This window comes from Salarias fasciatus, chromosome 5 (assembly GCF_902148845.1).
Source record: "Salarias fasciatus chromosome 5, fSalaFa1.1, whole genome shotgun sequence".
NCBI classification, from domain to species: Eukaryota; Metazoa; Chordata; class Actinopteri; order Blenniiformes; family Blenniidae; genus Salarias; species Salarias fasciatus.
The window spans coordinates 8713313-8734159 of NC_043749.1; the positions used below are offsets into that span (position 1 = coordinate 8713313).

A 20847-nucleotide genomic window follows, 5' to 3' on the forward strand; every position below is an offset into this window, starting at 1 on the left:
TGGTCGGTGAGATTTGTGTTTCAAACAGATGTTATAAAGCGTTTTTACTCTGTTCCCTTTGGGGATATTAATACTCTGTATTTAAGTGATCCTGTTCAGAGTTGAACATAACTACACATACAAGGAGTGCTGGGTCGCGATGCTGCGGTGCCCGAGGTCAAAGGTGACACTTTAGGACCCACAGTGATGACCCTCTAACCTTTAGGCCATCACGACCTTTTGGTTAATTCATCATTTAGCGTATTTTTAAATAGTAATTTCAGTATATTTTTGAAACGTTTAACATTAGAATGCTTAGAAGGTATTTTCTGCATTATAAACTGTGTTAGAATGATTTTCCTTATACGAATACGTTTCATATCATGGTGTGTTAAACTTCAGTATCACATCAGCAGATTGAATAGCAAACACAGCAGATGCTGCACATGTTGAAGGACAGATAAAATAGAAACAGCGCCTCACTGCTAATGCTGTAATACTGTATTATTTGCTTAGTGAATGGGGCGGAGTTGAGGGCATGTTTGTGTGTCTGCAGCTGGATTCTGTAACATAATTACAAGGCCGTGTAACAATATCTGCATCATTTCATCGATCTCGACACGAGGAAACTCCAACCGCAGTCTTCTGTACACACTGCGTACAACAGCGTCCAGCAGATGTAATCTAATATGTCGCAGCAGCTGGTTGGGTGGTCTGTAATGTCCTGCGATTGCTTTGACCCGCTCGGCCATCCATCATCGGCCGTATGCCTCTTCCCCCACAGGTCGGGGTCAGGCGGGAACATATTTATAGAGGGCTAAGATGCCTCGCGCTGTCTCTGGTATGTGCAGGCAGCCGCGCCGAGAGGCACCTGCGTGCAGTGTTGTCGTCGACCGTCGCACCTGTGTGTTTCTGTGTGTGTTTCTGCTGTGATTTAATTTTTGTGCCTGCTGGAGCGCTCCAAATGAGCTCAGGCGCAGGCCTGCTGCTGTCTAACACACGGCCCAGCCGGCTGTAATGCACTGCAGATTTCTTTTTTTCTTTTTTTTCTTTTTTTTTTTTCTGTTTGAATCTCCTTCTGATGCAAGCACGTAGAGAGCGGAATTCATCGTGTGCATAAGGGCGTGTCACTTTGTGTCACACTGCAAGGCCTTTTCTTTAACATTACAACATGAAAGGTTGTCACTTTATGCTAATGCACAACTTATGCAACTTGTGCATCTTATGTGTTTTTTAGTTATTTCAAGAAAAATCTGCAGCCTACTCCATAAATATTTGAACACTGGCAGTACTTTAGTATATTTTAGTATTGCAAACTCTGTAAACTGCCACATTATGTTTGAAATCCAGCAGTCAAGATGTGCTTAAACTTATTTTACTCCCATATTTAGCATGCACGCCTCTCATAACCATGACTTGCAGACCGGTCATGATATCTACACAATTTAAAAAAAAAAAAAAAAAAAGCCTACCAAAAAGCAGAAGAATCGAACTTTGCACTCCTCTATTCAGCACAGTTGCCCACAGGACGTCTGGAATACAACCATCCAACCGCAGACAAGATTCACACTGTTGATAACAAGAGTTTGTCGTATTAAAGAACCACCTGATACTGCAAGTTGATGTGCAACTGTGAAAAGGGGACAAAGTGCTCATTCATCGCACCTTTCCCAACAATTTCACAGCAGTAAAACCAAAATGAATCCAGTCAGTTTAGTTAAATGCAGACTTTCAGCTTTAATTTGAAGGGATTTGTATCCAAGTCAAACCAACTGAAAGTCTGTGCTTCTCATTTCATTTCAAACCCAGTGTGATGGTATAAACAAGCTCCTCAAGTGTCTAAATGCTCCAACATTATGGACATAACATGCCTGATAGTTGACGATTTTATCCTTTTTTAATGTGTCCCGACTTGTCTGTAGTTCATCCTCTTCTGTTTCATCACACCATCTTTCTCAACGGGTGTACACCTCACATTTCTCACTCCCTTCACCCTTTTTCTCGTGTATGGAAGACGGGCTGTGGCATGTTAGGAATTCGTATCAGCCAGCGAGCACCTTGCAACACATCAGATACTGCAGGAAGGAATGAAAGCAGGGAGATGTAGGAAGGAGGTCAGGGAACACAGGTAAACGTGCTGCGCAGAGACAGCCTTCTGCATCTGATCTTTGCCTGTTTCGTTTTCATGTGGGCCCATGTCTCAGTGAGGGCCTTGGTATTCATGAACTCCACAGATACAAAGTATTTTCTGAACGCCGTCATCAGAATGAGGAAGAAAGGGCAGCCGTGTCAGCATAGCGCTCACTGACAACTCAACATCGCCCCCTGCGGGGTGTTGAACGCTGTATTTTGTTATGTTAAATTTCATAGGGCCTACTCCCTGAAAGGCGTCACTCCCAGCATGGCTAAGTAAACAGGAGTGGATGTGTTGAGCGGTGGGAGGCATTGATTGACTCTGTGCAGCGGTCAGCGCCGATGGAGGCGGGGTGTGTGCAGAGTCCAGCAGGCAGGATGTCCTGTCCTGGGTAATGGACGCATCTGTTGACATGCAGGAATATAGAGTGATCAGGCCTGTCAGGAGCAAGAGCACCCCTGCTTTGTCTAATTAGATCCCATTTATTTTTAATCTTCAGTTTTTCTGAGGAAGGTAGTGATCAGTGCTGCCCTTTACTGCCAGCAGAGCTGCCTCTTCAAATGGCTTCCTCTTCTGAACCCCCCCCCCCCCATCCAGCTCCTTCCTGCACACCCACCCTTTCATTCCTAATTTTTCCTGTCTTTTTTTCCTCCCTTCTTCTGCCACCCGGGTCCCCTTTTTATCTCGCTCGCTCTCTCTTTCCTGTAATGAGCCCCGTGCGATGCAGTCTTGGTGTAATTAAAATGCGCGCCATTCATCTGGGAGGAAGGGAGTCTCCTTAATCTTTGTCAACCCACATTTTTAGCCTCTGAGGATTTGCCTGCTGCGTGCCACAGACACACACACACACACACACACACACACACTTCCCAGTTTGAGTCACTATCTCTCTCGACATTCCCCACCTCCAGTCCTCATTGTCTGAGCCCAGCTGTGCCCTGCCGTGTCATTGAGCACTGTGTTGCACTGATGTTCGCGGTTTGTTCGAGCCTTCTGCTTTTCAGGAAACTCCCCCGTCTCCAGGCCTCACTGAACTCAGCCTGTCAACCCGAAGAAGTTATGCCCCTGGTGGAATTAATTCCTGAAAGTTATCATCACTAGTTCTCAGAGAAACATGAGCGACTTACAGTTGCCTCGGAAAGTTTACGCCTGTGTTCCGAAAGATAACAGTGATTCAAGGGGCTTGTTTTAGGATGTGGCGCTCGTATCTCATCAGTTCCTCTTTTCATTGTAGTTCCTTTTTTGGTCACTGGGGAACTCATTTGAGCTTTGAGCCTGTGTGTGGTGGTATGTTTACTTGGCAGAGGAGGCTGACACACCTCTGTGTGCTTGTGCAGCTCACAGATGGGTCAGAGCATGCAGAGCATGCATCATTTGCTGCAAAAAGCAACCCCGAAAGGGGAGGAAAATACATCTCGTGCATCACGACTTGCACAGCGGACGGAAAGAAACTGCTGATTTCAGTTAATTCACCTCGTTTTGATATCGCACTGCCTTTGATATTAGACCGCCGCTTCACTAACAGGAACCAGTGCCAAATGTGCCGCGTGTTTCGTGTAGCCTGGAGGCTGGTGTTGGAGCAGTAACTGTATTTTAGAGCAGCAGAGTCTTTATAAGCAGGGTTAAATCCAGTTCAGCTCCAGAGCTAAGTTGATTAACATCTCTTGTGTAAACCATCTGGACTTGCATCTGTTGACTGAGATCTCCACCAGCTGCAGCAAAACTTTATTCCGACATGAGAAGAAGATAGTCACTGAGCCCGGCAGATATTCACACTGTTTATTCACGCCATGTTTCGGAGAGGTATGTGATGAGAACTAAATCATGTTTTGGCCTGCCTTCCCTGGATGGATGTGCGGACTTGCTCAAATGTTGTCTAAACCAGTGGTTATTGTTTTTCTTCTCATTATTTAGTACCTCAGGATATGTTCTTGTACTGGAGTGTTGGACTGAATAAAAATGAAAATTTATCTATCAATTTGTAGTTTACTGCTTGGGTTGTGCTTGAGTTTATTGTAGTGAAATAGAGGAAGAGTTTTACGTTTACCTGTCTCCCTTTGTTGCAGTGTTGTTGAAAGTCAGGTGCACCTGTCAAAAAAACCACACACACTGTAAACAGTGGGCTCTGCTGTATCCAGCTCTGCTGTGAAACCCAGTCGCCTGGCATGTGAGCCATGCTGAAGCCGAGTCGGTCCAAGTGGATCTGCTGTTGATCTGGCTCTGCTCCGGCTGTGTCTCCTCTCAGTCTGGAAGCCACCGTAGTCCAGTCAGCCACCCGTAGTGAGGACACCAGCACTCAGGTTGAGGTTTCAGGTGCCTCCCGTCAAGCTCCAGCAGTGTTTTAGATTGCAAAATAAGTATTATGGTAACACGTTTGAACTTAAATGACTACATATAGTGTGACCTGGAGCATTCTGAGGTAAAACGAGTGTGAGTCACGAGCAACCTAAGCAGCGCCTGAGCTAACAGCACGAAGGAGGGGCTGATTATTCCCCTTATATACCTTTGTGGTACCACTCCCTTAAGTTGGGCTCGTCGGCTGATAAGAGCGCTGATTGCACCCGGTGTTCCTCATTTCACCGCGTTGCGTACACCTTTAGCCTTCAGCCTGCTGGAGTTGGACTTACCCCCGCCTGAGAGACTGCCGTCAGCGGGTCATCGTTTGCGTGAGTAGGGTCTCTCATTTGAGCTCTGAGGCAGCGGCGGAGGGATCAACCTAAACCTGCTGTTAATTTTAACCCCTCCTTTCCCCTCTGAGCCCTGACCCTTTCCTCTGCTCTCTGCCGCGGCCCCCTCCTCCCCCCCTCCTCGCCTCTCGTCCTCTGATGGTAGAGTTAAGAAAGGCAGTTCCTGCCTGACAGACAGTATGTTTAGGTTGTCCTCTTCCTCTTCTTGCTGCGTCTTCTTTTTCTATAGTAGCTCTAGTAGCTCCTCTTCACCTCCGCGGTCGTACCGTTTTGTCTTTTTCTGAGGTACGTCTCGTCTCTCCGTCACTTCGGCTGTGGGTTTGTCTCTCTTGACCCAGGGTGTAAATTTAGGACGGGACTTCAGAGCAGAATGTGCTGGTGAACACACCGTAGAAATATCTCTGCAATATCATCAGGGACTTCTTATAGAATATTACACTTTGCAGTAGTTGAAATGGCTTTCAGTTGGTTTAAAAATGGCAGCATGGTTCATTTACAGTTTCTGTTTCTGCTGTTTACTGGATACTTACATTTTCATGCTTGTTTCCTCGATTGAGTTTGACACTTCTGAGGTCTTTAATTTTCTTAAATATTCTCAAAAATCCACATTAATAATAAACAACAGTTGTTTACTGTTATTCCTACTTGTTCGATCAAGTTTGGGTTTTAATTTAGGACCTTATGTTTTAGGACTTGTGAAATTCTGCAGGAGAAACTAAACCCTACTCTGGTGAGTGAGCGTGCTAAAATAAGTATTCAGTAATACAGCCTGCGCTGTTCATTAAATCCCTTTTTAACGTTGTGTGTGTCCTTCTACCTGCTAGTTAAATAAAAAAAAAAACTACCAAGCTCGTTGTTTTCTTCACCGGTGTGTCACTCACAAAACAGAAATCTACCTGGAGGACGGCAGCTGTCAGAATGATAAATATGTGCATGTGGACCTTGCTGCTGATCTGACTGTAACCATTGGATTTGAAATATGTTTTCGACTGTAGGCAGCCGAGGGTCACTGAGTAACTAAAGGAGTGGCCATGACAGCCTGCATGATTCAACTTTTACAACTGCGCCTCCTCTGATGCACATGTGGTTTTTCCAAATGTTGCGAAAGAAGCTGTGATTATTCGTTGCTGCCGACATAATGTTATGACTCACGGGTGCATGCGGAGTTTATATTTCTTAGCTGGAAGATATGAATAAACTGTCGTAATTGCACCAATTTTCTACTGGGGTGGTAATCAGCTTTGTGATCATAATATTTATTCGTGAAACTATTTCTTGAGAAAATAGCTTGATAGGAAAGCAGTCCTATAAATTTATGATGAACCGAAACTCAGCCTATTGTTTGCTCATATTAAAATTGCATCAGCTGCTTTGAAAATAATTCAGCAAAATATCTGGCTGCACAGTTTTGCTGTAATGATCAGTCCTGTCACAGCCCATAATATGCCTCTGGGTTCAGAGGATTAATAACAATAAATACTGGTTTATTCTTCACCAAGGACAACGCATCACACACAATTAAAGTTTAATTTAAAGTTTGAGGATCATTGTTCTGCTCAGTAAATAAATCAAACTTAATAAACTGTGGCTAGACTGTGCATGAAACACTTTAAAAGTATGTTAAGAAACAAAGTTTAAAGTCTAAAAGGGAGGGATTAAAAACCTGAAGCATCAGGAAGTTGCAGCAGCAGACCAACAATTGTACCACTCAGTTGTTTCTGCATACTGACCAGTCTGTCACCGTTTAACCTCAACTGTCTGTTCACACACTCTGTGATATATTACAAACCCCATTGCAATATTGAAAATTTAAACTAAAGCTAACTTATCTTACAAGAAATCTTCAAAAAACATTGTCAGTTCATCAGAAAATCTGCTGCTGTCACTTGTACATAGATGGATTTTGAAAGTATGAAAAGCTCAGTATTACTGTAATAGATTTCAAACACAGGTTGTCTTGTAGCCTGAGTGTGAGATGATGGCCTGAGGGTAGAGTTCGAGGGGTTTTGGTTTTTGTGTATTTCTCCTTATCCATCTATCTTCTCTCCTACATGTCCAACTCTGGTCCAATCCCAGCTGACTACAGTACACCGACAGTCACACACCCTCACGTTTTCAGCTAAGATCAACTTTTAGCTATCACTTAACCTCACAAACATGGTTTTTGACTGCTGGATGACGCTGGATTTCTCGGAGAAATGCCGTGCACATGTAGGGGCAACATGAGAATCATGGTTGTAATTTCAAAGCGAAACTATTGACCACTGCATGTCCATATTTGATCTTAACACTGTCCCTGATATTATTTATCACTCATATTAGCACTGATGTTATTTATACTCATGTAGCATAATGGAGTCACGGTAGATGTGATAATCAGTGCTTTCTTTTTTCCAGATGCTTTGTTGGCGGACCTCGAGTCCACAACGTCCCACATTTCCAAGCGCCCACTCTTCCTGTCAGACGACGCCGCGTACTCCGTCCCGTTTGGAGGTCAGCCCCAGCAAGACATCGGCTCGCCCCCCCAAGTCTTATCCGCGGCCTCAGAGCGATCTCTGAACGGGATCGATGAAACAGAGGTACGCATAAAGAAGAAAACATTCCTTGATTGTCTCATGCAGGGAAATGTGTAATACCTGTGAAAAGTTTCCTAAAGTTTTCTTCAGTAACTCTTCCACTGCCTTCCAGCCCTGCAGCCCTGCTCAGAGAAGTCCCTGGTCTGGAGATAGTAGCAGCCCAAGCCAACCAGTTGGTGAAGAGGACCACGTATACAGGTCAGGTCAACGCTCTACTGCAGTGCAATATGTAGAAATGCATATTAACAGTCTGATTCTAACTCCTTGGCTTTACATTTGGATAAATATGTTGACGAATTTGACCTGACCTCAAGTTAATTTAGACTTTTGACTCAGCGCTTCGTGAGAAAAACTGCACAAATGCTGAAGGTCTTTAAAGCGTTTGGTGGTAAACATGGCCTTTTTCTTTTTCTTTTTCTTTGCACCGCATAGCTTCCCTAATAAGCAGAAGAGCAGTGAGTCATCAGCTGCTGCCATGAACTCATCGTTGGGCAGTAACCTGTCTGAGCTGGACCGTCTGCTGTTGGAGCTGAACGCCGTCCAGCAAAGCACGCCTGCCTTCCCCACAGAAGGTGCGCAGTGAGACTGGCTCACAGTTTATGATCTTACAAAATGCTCACTCATGTTTTTCTCTGTGGGAAAGTAGATGTCGCTGTCCGTAACTGACACTTCTGCTTTTGCGGTGGGACACAGCAGTGTCATTTACACCACTGGCTTCGGTTTTGTTGAGAGCCAGGCGCCGTTAACTCATGAGGCGCCTGCATTATTCTTCCTTTTATACAACAGAAGAAACAGCTCCGCCACTGCCTGCCAGCGGCATCGTTCACCACATCCATGAGAACGGAGTCTCCACTGCTGGCCAAGGTGCTCCGCCTGTACTGGAGAAGCCCAAACGGGGCACAGCAGGTCGAGGAATCGAGGATGTACGACCAAGCGTAGAGAGCCTTCTGGATGAGCTGGAAAGCTCAGTGCCCTCTCCCATGTAAGAGGAAAACATTGTTCTAATATTTGTGGGGAATAAATGTTTAATTCAGTGTGTTAAGGCAGCATGAACCACATTTTGTTCCCAGACCTTGACTTTTATTGTGTTATTTTCCTCTGTAGTCCCCCGCCATTGATGGTGTCAGATGAACAAACAGATGGACAGGAAGACGCACTGTCACAACAACAAGCCAGAATGTCTGCTTCCTCGGCCACACGAGAGCTGGATGAGCTAATGGCCTCTCTGTCTGACTTCAAAGTCCAAAGCAATGTGAGTGTGGCGCAGAAGTGGGCTGACTTTGGGTGTTTGGGGTTTGCATGCTTGATGAAGGATAGTTATTTTTGGCATTGTGTGACTCTTTAGAAGTTTGCAGGATTAGACCAAATGTATTCAGTGACTTTCCCACATTCATAGGTTTTGTAGAGCGCCATGGAGTCCCGCTGTTGGCAGTACTCTGCCATTGAAGTGTTGGTGTTTGCTGCTGTCACAATGTAACTGTTCCATACAGTGTTTTCACGTTGCATTGACATGATGTTTTTCATTTTGTTTGGTGAAACTATGAAATGTTTTGAGTTTTGGGGGTGATGATGTAGGGCTTCTGTAACTGAAGGCAACAGTCATTTTCATTTGTTCCAAAGTTTGTTTTTGTTGGCAAGTAATCTGCTGTCTGAGACTCTTTTCTGTCCTTCACTCTCACATTCTCCTCGTCTCTGTTTCTTTTCTCCCGTCATTGTCTTCGTCTCGTCTTTCTATGTACGATGCATTCGTTACGTCACTGAAACTGACTCAGTCTGGCTCCCAGCTGTCTGTGAATCAGGAACCAGGAGATCCTTTAGCTGAAACCAGTTCCCCCGTTCCCCAAACAGTAACAGAACCATCTTCAAATCCCGCGGCAGATCCCCTCCCACCCTCTAGTTTCACCACTCCCTCATGCACTCCTCTTCCATTGGAGCTCCACATTGATGAAGACAGTTGTTCGGCCCGCACATCATTGCACGTTTCTACCGTGGTCATTGAATCATCGGAGAGTGTTCAGTGTCTCCAGATCCAGCAGAAGGACGGCGTTAGCGCCGTCACTTCTGAGGTCTCACAGGTGGAGAGCTTCCGTGTCTCCAGTACGGTTAAACCAGCCAGTCCAGCAGAAGTCAACGGTCCTACTCTTATGTCGGAGTCTAAAGCACCGACCAGCCCTGATCCTGCTGCCAAGAGTCCCAGTCCAGTTGTTGCTTCTAACAGCCCCGTGTCTAAGGGCCCTAGTCCAACTCCTGGAGTCAAGAGTCCCAGTCCTTCAGATGTAAAACCTAAAAGCCCCTTACCTACAAGTTTCAGTCCTGTTCCCTTGAGACGTAGTCCGCAAGCAGATACAAAGAGTGACAGTCCAGTGCCACATGCAGCTACTCAAGTAACAGTCCCAAGGCTAGCTAGTCCAATTCCAAAAAGTGCAAGTCCAGTTACAGTCCCAAATAACTTCAGTCCCCTCTCTGAAGGTAAAAGCTCTAGTCCAGTGCCCGCTCCAAGACTTTCAAGCCCGGTTCCAAAGATAGCAAGCCCGATAACCGTTCCTAATATTGCCAGTTCTCCGACTGTAACCAAAAGATCTAGTCCGGAAACTGGCCCCAAGTGTAGCTCTCCAGTCATGCTTCCAAGGCTCTCAAGCCCAGTTCCTAAAAGTGAACCTACAATTCCTAAAAGTCCGGCTGCATTCATCAGAAAAACATACACAATTCCAGGTGGCAGCAGTCCCACAGCTTCACCAGTTCCACCTGCCTCTGCTCCATCTAGTAGCCTGTATACTTGTCCTGCAGAGGGTCAGGGAAGAGAGGGACTAGATCTAACATGGCCATGTCGGGAGCCTTTATTGGATGATGCCCTAGACAGACTCTTATCTCCTGATTCCACTCGTTCGGAAGAGAGCCACCAGCCTGGCATGCCCAGAGATGAAGACAGATCTTGGGAGGAGGAAGATGTAATTTACCCTGATCTTAGCCGAGAGGGAACCCTGACACCCATGACTGAGTCCAGCTGGATCGATGAGTGTTACACCCCTTCCTCATGCCCCGGGACGCCAGATGCAACGCTGGACCTGCCCACACAGCAGCCCTCTGCTGTTGAGAGACTATCCGCTTCTGGTCAAGTAGGAGACTCAAATCGACTCTCCCAAAATAAGCTCTTGGCGTAAAGTTAAAGAAGCTAAAAGACTTGGTCTTGCTTTCATAAGGCACCATTTTCAAATAGTGTGAAAAAAATACTGGTGAAATAACTGCGTCAGACACAGACTGTTTCTGTGGATGCTGGACCAAACTTATTTTGGGAGATCATCCCTTTAAAAGTGCTCGAGGAGTTGGAATGGTGGAAACATGCGGAAAAAAAAAAAAAAAGAAATTCTTCCGTTGTGGTGTGATGCATGTGGTGTCATAGTAGTTACAACACTGCTTGAGGGAGTTGTTTCCCTGTAGCCACCATTTGTGGCCGATGTTGAAAGCTTTGCTGAAAGGAGTTTTGCGCACGTCCTCACTTGCTTCAGTCAGCATTGCTGCATTAGTCACCAGGCCAGACCAATCATGTTTACGCAAGAGTCAATAAGAAAGTGATGCCAACAGTTCTCTGTACAGGAGATTTTTTTTTCTTCTTTTTTGGGGGGGGCTAGTGCACACATATAGTGAGGATGTACTTGAATTTTTCTGGCCTTGCTTCAGCATGCGCAGACTTTTGTGATCGACCAGCGTTGTCTTGACATTGGCTTTCCAGCATGTCTCGCCACAACTAGTTCTGTGTAGACTTGATAGCGAAGAGTGGATTTATACTGAGCGCTGAGCCTGGCTTGAGTGTTTTTTCCACTTGAGTGAGACTTCCAGCACTGGGCCTCATCCTGCTTGTGCTTGTAGCGCTGAAATGGAGTTTTTTTCTGGTAAATGGCACCGTCCCAGCCTCCCACAGCTCCTTATCATCTGCCCTCCAGCTTAAGTCGGTTATCCGCCGTACCAAAGAGACCTCCAATGTGCATCCGATGTTCAGGGATGGACTATTGAGACGGAAGATGGGACCAATCATTGTGAACAAAAACAACTCGCAAGACCGACTTATTGAAGAGCTGCAAGGAAAACTGGGAATTGGGCGAGTGGAGCGCAGGCGCAAACAGCAGTCGGATGACTGGCTGACGGAGGGAGTCATCGTTATGTCCAGCCCACAGCGAATGCGAGAAGAGAGAATTCAGCCGTCAGTGGATAAGGTAGACCCGGTGGGAACATGTTGGACACACAGCTTTTCGTTTCCGTATCGGCAGAACTAGAATAAATTGACCAGATTATCAGGAAAGTGTTTTTGGGGAGACCATATAAACAGCTTCATTTGTTTCACTTTTTCTGACTTTTTATCTTAACCCTGTTCTTGTATCTTCACTTGCTCTTTTCTTTGCTGTTTCCTTTTTCTTTCCCCTTCTGTCTCTCAGATCATCATCCCACCCGAATCACCCGTTCCACAGAGAAAAGTTCTGTCCCCTCCACCGTCTCCCCCAGCGCCCAGACCGATACCCCCAGTCAAGCAGACTCCTCCGCCGCTACCTCCTCCTCCTCCCCCTCCGACTCCCCCTCCTCCTCGAGAGCCCACCCCTCCGCCCCCCAAGGAGCCCACTCCTCCCGCCAGGGAGCCCACACCTCCCCCTGTCCGGCCCCCTCCATCACCTAGCCCCCCACCCAAGCCTGTCACGCCGCCCCCGCCTCCCAAGGTCTTTGTATCAGTGGCCTGTCAGACAGAATACGACCCCGTCTTCCCTCCGATGCAGGCATGGATCAGCTCTCTTCATCTCCGCTCCTCCTCCTCCTCCTCCTCCTCTCACACATCGCTCTCTCTTTCCATTTTCACTCACTTCCTTTGCCACTCTGAGTCGTTCCTTTCTAACATGTTTGCAGATTACTTGGTTATTTATGAGTCCTGTGTGTGGTCTCTGGGTCTGCTTTTGGGCAGGTAGGCTCGTTAAAGCTTTGTCTGAAATCCAGCCGGTCCGGGTTACAAGGGGTGCTGACATTCAGGCCGGCGAGGCTAAGCCTCTTTTCTAATTCTGACATCTGATGGCGCCAAGAGCACAGTGTTCGGAGTGCGGTGGAGAATTTAAGAGCTTAGGGGAAAGCAGAACGTAACTCCCCCAATGTTCCCGTTACACTAAGTGTCCTGCCATGCAGAGGCACGGTCGGCTTGCAGCGCTACTGAAACCTAATATGCCACATGACAGCACAGTTACCCCACAATTATAGCATGTCTGACAGGACTTAAGTCAACAAGTCTCATTAGGTTGGATACAGGCCTTGTTGAGGTTGAAACTCTCCTTCTGTCACACTTGTGATAATTCATTGTCTTTGATTCGTCGAAGATTTATCATTGAACACTGGCATAAGTCTCCATAAATACACTTAACAAGAAGCATTGTTTGTATGTATTCTAAGGTAAGGAGGTCATTGGTGTGCAGCGTTACATGGATGTGTGGAGAGAGCGTAAGAGCGTAAGAGAGAATATGTGGTGCAGGGGTGCTATTTTCTCTCTCAGAGGAATGCAGAAGTCATGAAGCTCCAATATCCACACCATCTGAGAAGGTCTGTGTTTGCTCACTGTACAGAAGCCAAACGCATATTCTCACACAATGTTGATATCAGAGAGTCGTTATGCAGACCTGCACAAGTGGACGAGGGCTGCTGAGAGCTTGTTTTTTATTGGCTAATATGTAAATAGACTTTTGGTGTTTGTCTCGTGGCTGTAGAGTCATAACACAAGAAATATTTATGTGTCTGGATCACTGGTCGGGCTGTTATTTTTGTTTAGTGTGTCTGTCCGCTTAATGAACACAACTAGTGAGATCATACGTCGGACAGGATGCTGCTGCTGTTAGAAGCAGTACAGCGTGGCAGAGATCCACTGTACAACAAACACAGCTACATTAAGCATGTCATGGCCAGAGGTAAGCCCTGAATAATGGCAGCGTACAGTGAGCCAGAAAAATTGACTTTCCAAACGAAGAGCTTGGAGCTGAATGACCACATCTGACCGATTATCAGCAGCTTCTTTATTTGAAGCGCTAACCGTGTGCAATCTGTTAATGTTTCATCAACAAATTCTTTTATTTCCGTCAGATCCAGTCGCAGGGAAAGACTTCTCCGACAGCTGCGCCTAAACCTGCCAACAAGCTGGACAACATGCTGGGAAGCCTGCAGTCCGACCTCAACAGACTGGGAGTCCAGACGGTGGCGAAGGGCGTCTGCGGTGCCTGCAAGAAGCCCATCGTGGGACAGGTAACCATTCCACCCGCAAGTAAACAAGCACAAACACTGACTGTCAGTGCACAAATGAATTTTTTACTTTTGCACTGAAGACGAATGTCTGTCACCTCTTCATGTTTACTGACTACTTGTGGTTTATCTGAATCACCTGCAGGATTTCCTCTGCAGGCTGTCAGAAAAACAACAGCTGTTAAACCACTTTAAATTCAGAGGTTACATGAACACACTGGCAAGAGCACAAAACTTAAGCAGTCTCTTTTGTTTTCAATAAAATGAAGTGTTGCTCAAGAAGAGAGGGATGTTGTATTTATGCATTTTTTAAAACTGAGTATTTTTCGGTTCTTTAAAAATGAAAAATGTGAAATCGACATCTGTTCCAGGTTGCTGCGTCATGCAGGTGTCTTGCATGCACAGCCCAGATTCCCTCTCTCTGCTGAGCCAGCTCCTTTCCCCTGCTGCTTATTACACTTTGATGCGCTGTGTGTCCCCGCGGCAGGTGGTGACTGCCATGGGCAGGACGTGGCACCCCGAGCACTTTGTGTGCACCCACTGTCAGGAGGAGATCGGCTCCAAGAACTTCTTTGAGCGGGAGGGCCAGCCGTACTGCGAGAACGACTACCACAACCTGTTCTCCCCGCGATGCCACTACTGCAATGGACCCATACTGGATGTTAGTGACGCATACATCAACACACACACACACACACACACACACACGCTCAGTCTTGTATTTCTATCCTTGTGGGGACCGTCCATTGACTCCCATTCATGTCTAGCCCCTAACCCTGACCCTTACCCTAACCCTAACCCACACCACAACAAAGCCTAACCCTAAAGAAATGTTTTTGCACTTTTACTTTTTTCAGTAACAACAACATGGTCAAGAAAACACTGTTTCTCCTACTTAGGACCGGAAAAAGGTCCCCACAAGGCACGTCGTTCCACGTTTTGCTATCCTTGTGGGGACATTTGGCCCCGACAAGGATAGAAATACAAGAACACACACACACACACACACACACACACACACACACGCACACACATACACACACACACACACACACGTTTCCAGTTGTTGGAATGATAATGATATTTATTTATTCATAAGTTAATGGATTAAGGCCTTACTGGAATAAGCACCGCATGTTGGAAAGTGTTTGTGTTTCTATAGCTGACAGTCACTCACACACGCTCACACCGAGTCTTAGAAGCAGTTCAGTAATGCATCACTTCATAACTTGTGCATTAATGCTTACAGGGGGTTACATTTCACATAAAGTTGCCGAGGCAGTTGTGAAGCAGCTTTTTTGCTCTTACTGTAAGGAAGAACTTTTTTTTTTCCATGTAGCAGTTTTTTAAAACTGAGTTTTAAACTACAAACAGAATATGAACAATGAACTACAGTCACACAACAGTCAGCAAATTAACAAGGTTTAAGTAAACAATATCAAAAGCCTTTTTATTGAGGGATTTTTTTATGGTCATGCCATTGAACTGATTCCAGAAACGACATATGCACAGGGAGAACATGCAAACGCCACGAGGTCCAACCCTGACTTGATCTGACGAAATTCAAAGTATTAGGCGATAGTGCAAAATGCATTCCAAAAGTAGAACATAATCGGTTGTTGTTTTTGTTAGGTTTAAAAATGATTAATGATAAACATTCACTTGAAGACAGTTGGACTCTGAGAACTTCACTCTTTTTGAAAACATTTATTCAGTCGTTCCATCAACTAGTCAAATAATCCCTGCAGCTCCATTACTGCACAGTCATTGTTATGATCGGTAATTCATACAAGTCTTCAGAGGTGGAGACAACTCTCCTTGTTAAACTGCCTCTAACTGTTATTTTAGAATCAGAATTAATGGAGCTCAGTTGAATTATGTTGGCTCTTCATTAAAGCTGTTTCTGTTCAACTGTATAAAAACAACCGGATGAAATATATTCTCCACACTGTTCCCAGTTTTTATTTGCTATTTCAATTACACCACCTGTAATAGCACCATCATGCTGTGCCTCATTTCTCTTTTTTGATTTGTTGGCACGCAAGTTAAGAAATGGTTCTTCCAGCCGTTTATCATAAAGAATTAAACCTCTAATGTGAAATGAAACGAGACATGTCGAGGGAAGGGAATGGTCTGAATCATATGGGCCTTTACTGAAATAGTGGAAGAGACTCAGACAACAATGATTATGAAAACCTCAGCTGCATTTCTTGCGTCAGTTGAGCTGACAAGATATGGAGAATTTTGAAGGCATCTGGTATAAAAGGTTAGGTTTCTGATGCTGTGAGCAGTTAGTGATGGGAACCATTCAGATCACACATACACACACTCACACACACAAAACTGTACAAACATTTTCAGGAAAGCATTGAGAATTGAATTTGCTTTTTAATTTTTTTGTTTTAATCAGCAGCATTTTGCCACACAGTGAAGGGCCTTTCATCCCATTTATAGAAATAATCAATCTTTATCAGAGCTCGCAAAAATAGTGCCAATGCTCCAGCTGAAATGAATTACACACTTAATAGTTTAAACAAAAGAAACACCCCATCATCTTCCTTTTTTCTCATTATTTTACCACGTTTCCGTTTCAAGGGAAGGACTTGAAGTGTTTGACTTCTTTGTTGCTCGTCTATATTATATTCCTCTTCAGCACTTTAGAGAGTTGCTTACTCTGCTTTCCTACTGTAATATTTTACTGGAGCATTATGCACTTACTCCAAGTATGAAATAAATGGATGGTGTTTCTTGAGGTTACCCTCCTTCAGATAACAATCCCTGCAGTATTGCTCCCCCTGGTGGCGTAAATGTGTCTGTCCTGGTCTCTGAGTGACTGACTCAGTCAGAGACCGGAGGAGGGTAGACTGAGTACCAGCTGCTGTATGACAACAGTCAAATTTTTTAGTCCAATCTGCAGCTTCAGCTTAAAACGCAACCTTTCCGATCAAATAAGAAATCTAAAAATCCGAAAAAAAATCCTCCAAATGCTGCTTTTTTGCAACTGTGACCTGCTGCTTAGCTATTTCAAGCTATTTCCATCCATCCTCTTTATCCAGTTCATGTCTGCCGCCTCCTGACTGACAGACTCGTCTGTTTACATGTTGATTTTACTGCATGTGTCACTTACTCTCCTTGTTTATTACTCCTGCATTAATGTGATTGTGGAAAATTGACGGTTCGCGTCGACTTTGTTTTGCAGAAAGTTGTGACAGCTCTGGACAAGACTTGGCACCCGGAGCATTTCTTCTGCGCTCAGTGCGGATCCTTTTTCGGACCAGAAGGTATCGGCGGAGGGCCTGGTTTCATTCTGAGCTGTTAGTATTCAAACAGGCGTGCAGTGTGAGTCAGAGTGTGTCTCCGCCGCCCTCCAGGTTTCCATGAGAAGGATGGAAAGGCGTTCTGCAGGAAGGACTACTTTGACATGTTTGCCCCCAAATGCGGCGGCTGCGCCCGTGCCATCCTGGAGAACTACATCTCCGCTCTGAATTCACTGTGGCACCCCGAGTGCTTTGTCTGCAGGGTGAGTCACACCTGCAGCAGCGTAAAGTGAAAACAAAACGCCTTCCTATGATCCTTTGTGTCAAACCGTCGTCGTTCTTTTCTTCTGACGTTCCTCAGGAGTGCTTCACGCCATTCATTAACGGCAGCTTCTTCGACCACGACGGCCAGCCGTACTGCGAGGCCCACTACCACGAGCGGCGCGGCTCGCTGTGCTCGGGCTGCCAGAAGCCCATCACCGGCCGCTGCATCACCGCCATGGGCAAGAAGTTCCACCCCGAACACTTTGTGTGCGCCTTCTGCCTGAAGCAGCTGAACAAGGGCACCTTCAAGGAGCAGAACGAGAAGCCCTACTGCCACGGCTGCTTCATCAAACTCTTCAGCTAGGCGGCATGTCTCCGTAGAATCGCGTGCGTGTGTGTGTGCGTGCACCGACACATTTTGTTTTAGACGTTTACTGTGTATCAGACGGACGGTGTTTGTCCGATCGCGTCATAAGACCAGTCAGAAGTGTTTGTTTCTCGACGGTTAACACTGACAGGACGTCCCCGGCTGTCCGACCTCTCAGGCTTGGCATATCACACTTTTACTAAAGACAATTTCAACACAGCCCAAAGAGATTTTTTTTACCAAGACTTTTACTCCTGTGTGCAATAGGAATGGGGGTGGGGGGGGAAGATGCTAATTTCCCCTTGAGTTTATGTATATAAATAGTCATACAGAAACTTAGTCAAATACCCTGATTTGTGAATGATTTCTCTCCCCCGACGCGGGGCGAGACCCTGCATCCGACGGTGGTGAGCTTATGTTGATGTAGTTTATATGGAAATGTAAGACAGTTGCTTGATTGCATGGACCATGGAGCGTTAACCCGAGCTGATTTAAAGTATGTTGGGTGTTGAATAACCAGTGCTTGGCCGGTGGCAGGTGACAGATATGTATTTTTCTAACTTTGGAAAACTATCGAGGTGCCATTAAGAGTGACTATGGTGAAACTCCACATGTACAGATGCACACGGAACCTTCTCCTCTGCAGTGAAATACCACTCCACCGTGTCGGCACACTTTAGCAACACTCCTCTTGACGAGACCGTCTAAAGGTGCATTTTAAAAGTGAGCATAATCAAGATACTTGTTTTTATTTTTCTACAGTGAAAAAGTGAATTCAAACACACATCTCTCATTTGTGACCGTTTCAAGACAGCTTTTGAAGTGAGATCATTTATCAGAGAATAATCATATCAAACCTTGTTTTTACTTACATCTTGTACCTTTAATGATTTTTATTTTCATTCATAACTTAAATTGTTCTATCTAAATATATTTAAAAAAAAAACTGAATGATGCAGAGTACAGTGCAAATGTTTGAGGAAGGTGTTGGAAGGCTTAAAAAAACTGGCATGTGAATAATTATAAAGGCAATGAGCTGAAGAGATAAAATACAGATTGATCTTCTATGGATGTAGTCTAATTCATATCTGTCTCCTCTCCTCTGTTAGCATCAGGACTCTGCATTAGTCTCAGCTTCAGTTTCAAGACCTCTGATCTTTCTGAAGGGAGTTTCTAATGAACACTGGCTGTGTGTTTTGGCTGGTTTTCTTCTGCTGCAAAACTACTTCGGAGCCAATCACATGATGGTTATGAACCATTAATGTCTAGAACTTTAGCACCGTACTGTCTGCCCTGAAATCAGAAAAATACATGAAACTTTTGGTGCAAATGTGAAAAAACCCAACTCAATCAGTGTATTTTCTTCACTTCATGTTGCATTTACCTATATTTCTTAGTCAGTTAAGACAAATCGTATTCAGACTGATTCTTCCCATTGCTTCACTGAATTAAATGCATTATTAAGGCTGAGTAAGAATTTTAAAACGTGTTTGTGCTGTGTAGTCAGAAGCATGCTGATTTGTGTTCGGTGGAGTTTTATCAGCACCAGCTGCCAGTTGCTGTTACAATCAGAATTGAAATTTATATACCTGTAACGCGCTCAACTTTGGGACAAAACTGTGTTTTGTCGCTGTTTTAATGAAAATTTATATATATTTTTGAGCTCCTGTGGCTCGCAACAATATGCAAAGAGCTGGCTCTAACGACACGTAGCCGAACAATAGATGATCCTGGTCTCATTCCTTCTCACTCACACACACACTCACACACACACCAGCTTGGATTCCAGTGTGTCAGACGTCAGAGGAAACGCTGTCTTTGGTAATTTTTTTTTCTTTTTATAAGTCATGAACTTTGAACCTGCTGTCCTAGTGATATCGGTGCAAAGCTCACTGAGAGAAGCTGGATGTTCATGTTTGCTGGTCCGGAATCAGAATATGAAGCCAAACCTTCAGCAAAATTCACACGATGACTCCTCATCATCTTTTGTGTCACTTGATTTTACCAGATGAGTCATTGTATGCTTTTTTTTTTCCTCTTTTGGACAATATTGCTGTCTTTAATTTTGATCCCTGTGCATGCACAGACAGTATCAGACTGTTTTCGTTTGAAAGGATATTTGTTGTGTTCTTGTGCCAAAATGTGTCAATGCAATAAGGTCTTATACACTGTGGAGAAATCAGCCTTTTCCTGTTATTCAGCCCCTCAGCTGGACTGGACACTGGGAGTGGCTTCATCTGCTGTGTTGCATCTTAATTCTGATCTATACACTGTAATAGAGAAACCAAGGAGAACTCTGCTGCTCTGGAGTCACTGAGCAGACGGTGGTGGCTTTTTTTTTTGTAGCGGATTCTGACTGATTCCATGTAGCAGAGGGGGATTGTGGGTGTCAGAAAGAATTTATGAAAAACAACAGAATCCAAGTTAATTTTTTGCTATTGTTTATTTCATTTTCTTACGTTCTCTTGCCTTATAGATTTTGCTTCCATAAAAGATTTCACAAGAAAAAAAAAACACCTTTTTCCATCAATGTGATGAAATGAACTTTTGAGACATATTCATGTCATCTTTTCTTGTTTTGACTTTCATCCTGAGCCACAGGTGTGTGTGGCTCTCTGTGTGGGTGGGGTGTCAGCCTGTGTGGATCCTGATTACTGATTGACTTGTGTACCTTCTGCAAATAAAAGATAAAGTATTTATTTCTGGCACTGTTTGGACTTGTCTTTCACTTTTGACAACAGATAACTCAAAATAATTCATAACCTGAGCCACAACAACCAGAACTCATGAAGCTACACCTTGATTTTTTTTCCCTTATTTACCATACAAAGTTAATTCCACAAAATCTGATATGTAAATGTAAAAAAGGTCATCATGATTTACAGTACAGAGTATCAGATGAGAAAAAGATGGTCCAGTGGCAATAAATAGCTAATAGAATGCTCATTTGATAAAATCTGAAAAGGCACTTCTAACAGGAGGGCCATTTGTTTCTTTTGCATTCTGAATATCAGACTTGTCAGTCAGAACGATGCTTCGCTCTTCCATCTCTCCCTGTTTATAAGTTCAGGTCTCAATATCTGCAAATGAAAGCTCAATAGTCCAGACGTTTGGATCCTTCAGGACAGCAGCTCGACACAGGCACAAGACAGCACGTCTGCTGTCTGAGAGGAAACCGTGATGCTAAGTTTGAATCGGGTGACAGCGCGAAGCTTGTTGATGAGCTCCGAAACACCTGGATGACAATCCAGAATCTTCAAGTGTTTCAGGTCCTGCAGCTTCTGAAGACTCAAGAAGTCCTCCTCTGGAACGTATCTGTGGCGAA

At 44.7% G+C, this 20847-nt stretch overlaps 2 protein-coding genes across 3 annotated transcripts in view; both read left to right on the forward strand.

Moving 5' to 3' along the window:
• pxna (paxillin a) overlaps window positions 1–18516 on the forward strand; it is a 29768-nt gene extending 11252 nt beyond the window's left edge. The window contains exons 1-11 of one of the 2 annotated variants that reach the window (XM_030091056.1): window positions 4717–4779; window positions 7198–7379; window positions 7489–7574; window positions 7809–7948; window positions 8163–8358; window positions 8481–8628; window positions 13479–13637; window positions 14122–14295; window positions 16834–16915; window positions 17006–17154; window positions 17253–18516. In XM_030091056.1, coding sequence (XP_029946916.1) covers window positions 7852–7948; window positions 8163–8358; window positions 8481–8628; window positions 13479–13637; window positions 14122–14295; window positions 16834–16915; window positions 17006–17154; window positions 17253–17519 — 1272 coding nt within the window. In that variant the 5' untranslated portion in view covers window positions 4717–4779; window positions 7198–7379; window positions 7489–7574; window positions 7809–7851 and the 3' untranslated portion in view covers window positions 17520–18516. Of the gene's footprint in view, window positions 1–4716; window positions 4780–7197; window positions 7380–7488; window positions 7575–7808; window positions 7949–8162; window positions 8359–8480; window positions 8629–13478; window positions 13638–14121; window positions 14296–16833; window positions 16916–17005; window positions 17155–17252 lie in introns of those variants that run through there. The other variant, XM_030091055.1, reaches the window with a different exon arrangement.
• On the forward strand, window positions 9076–13076 carry LOC115388116 (sulfated surface glycoprotein 185-like). The gene is made up of 2 exons (XM_030091057.1): window positions 9076–11587; window positions 11807–13076. The coding sequence occupies exons 1-2, from the start codon at window positions 11366–11368 to the stop codon at window positions 12323–12325; spliced, it is 741 nt and encodes a 246-aa protein (XP_029946917.1). The 5' UTR covers window positions 9076–11365; the 3' UTR covers window positions 12326–13076.
• Window positions 18517–20847: the final 2331 nt, after the last annotated feature.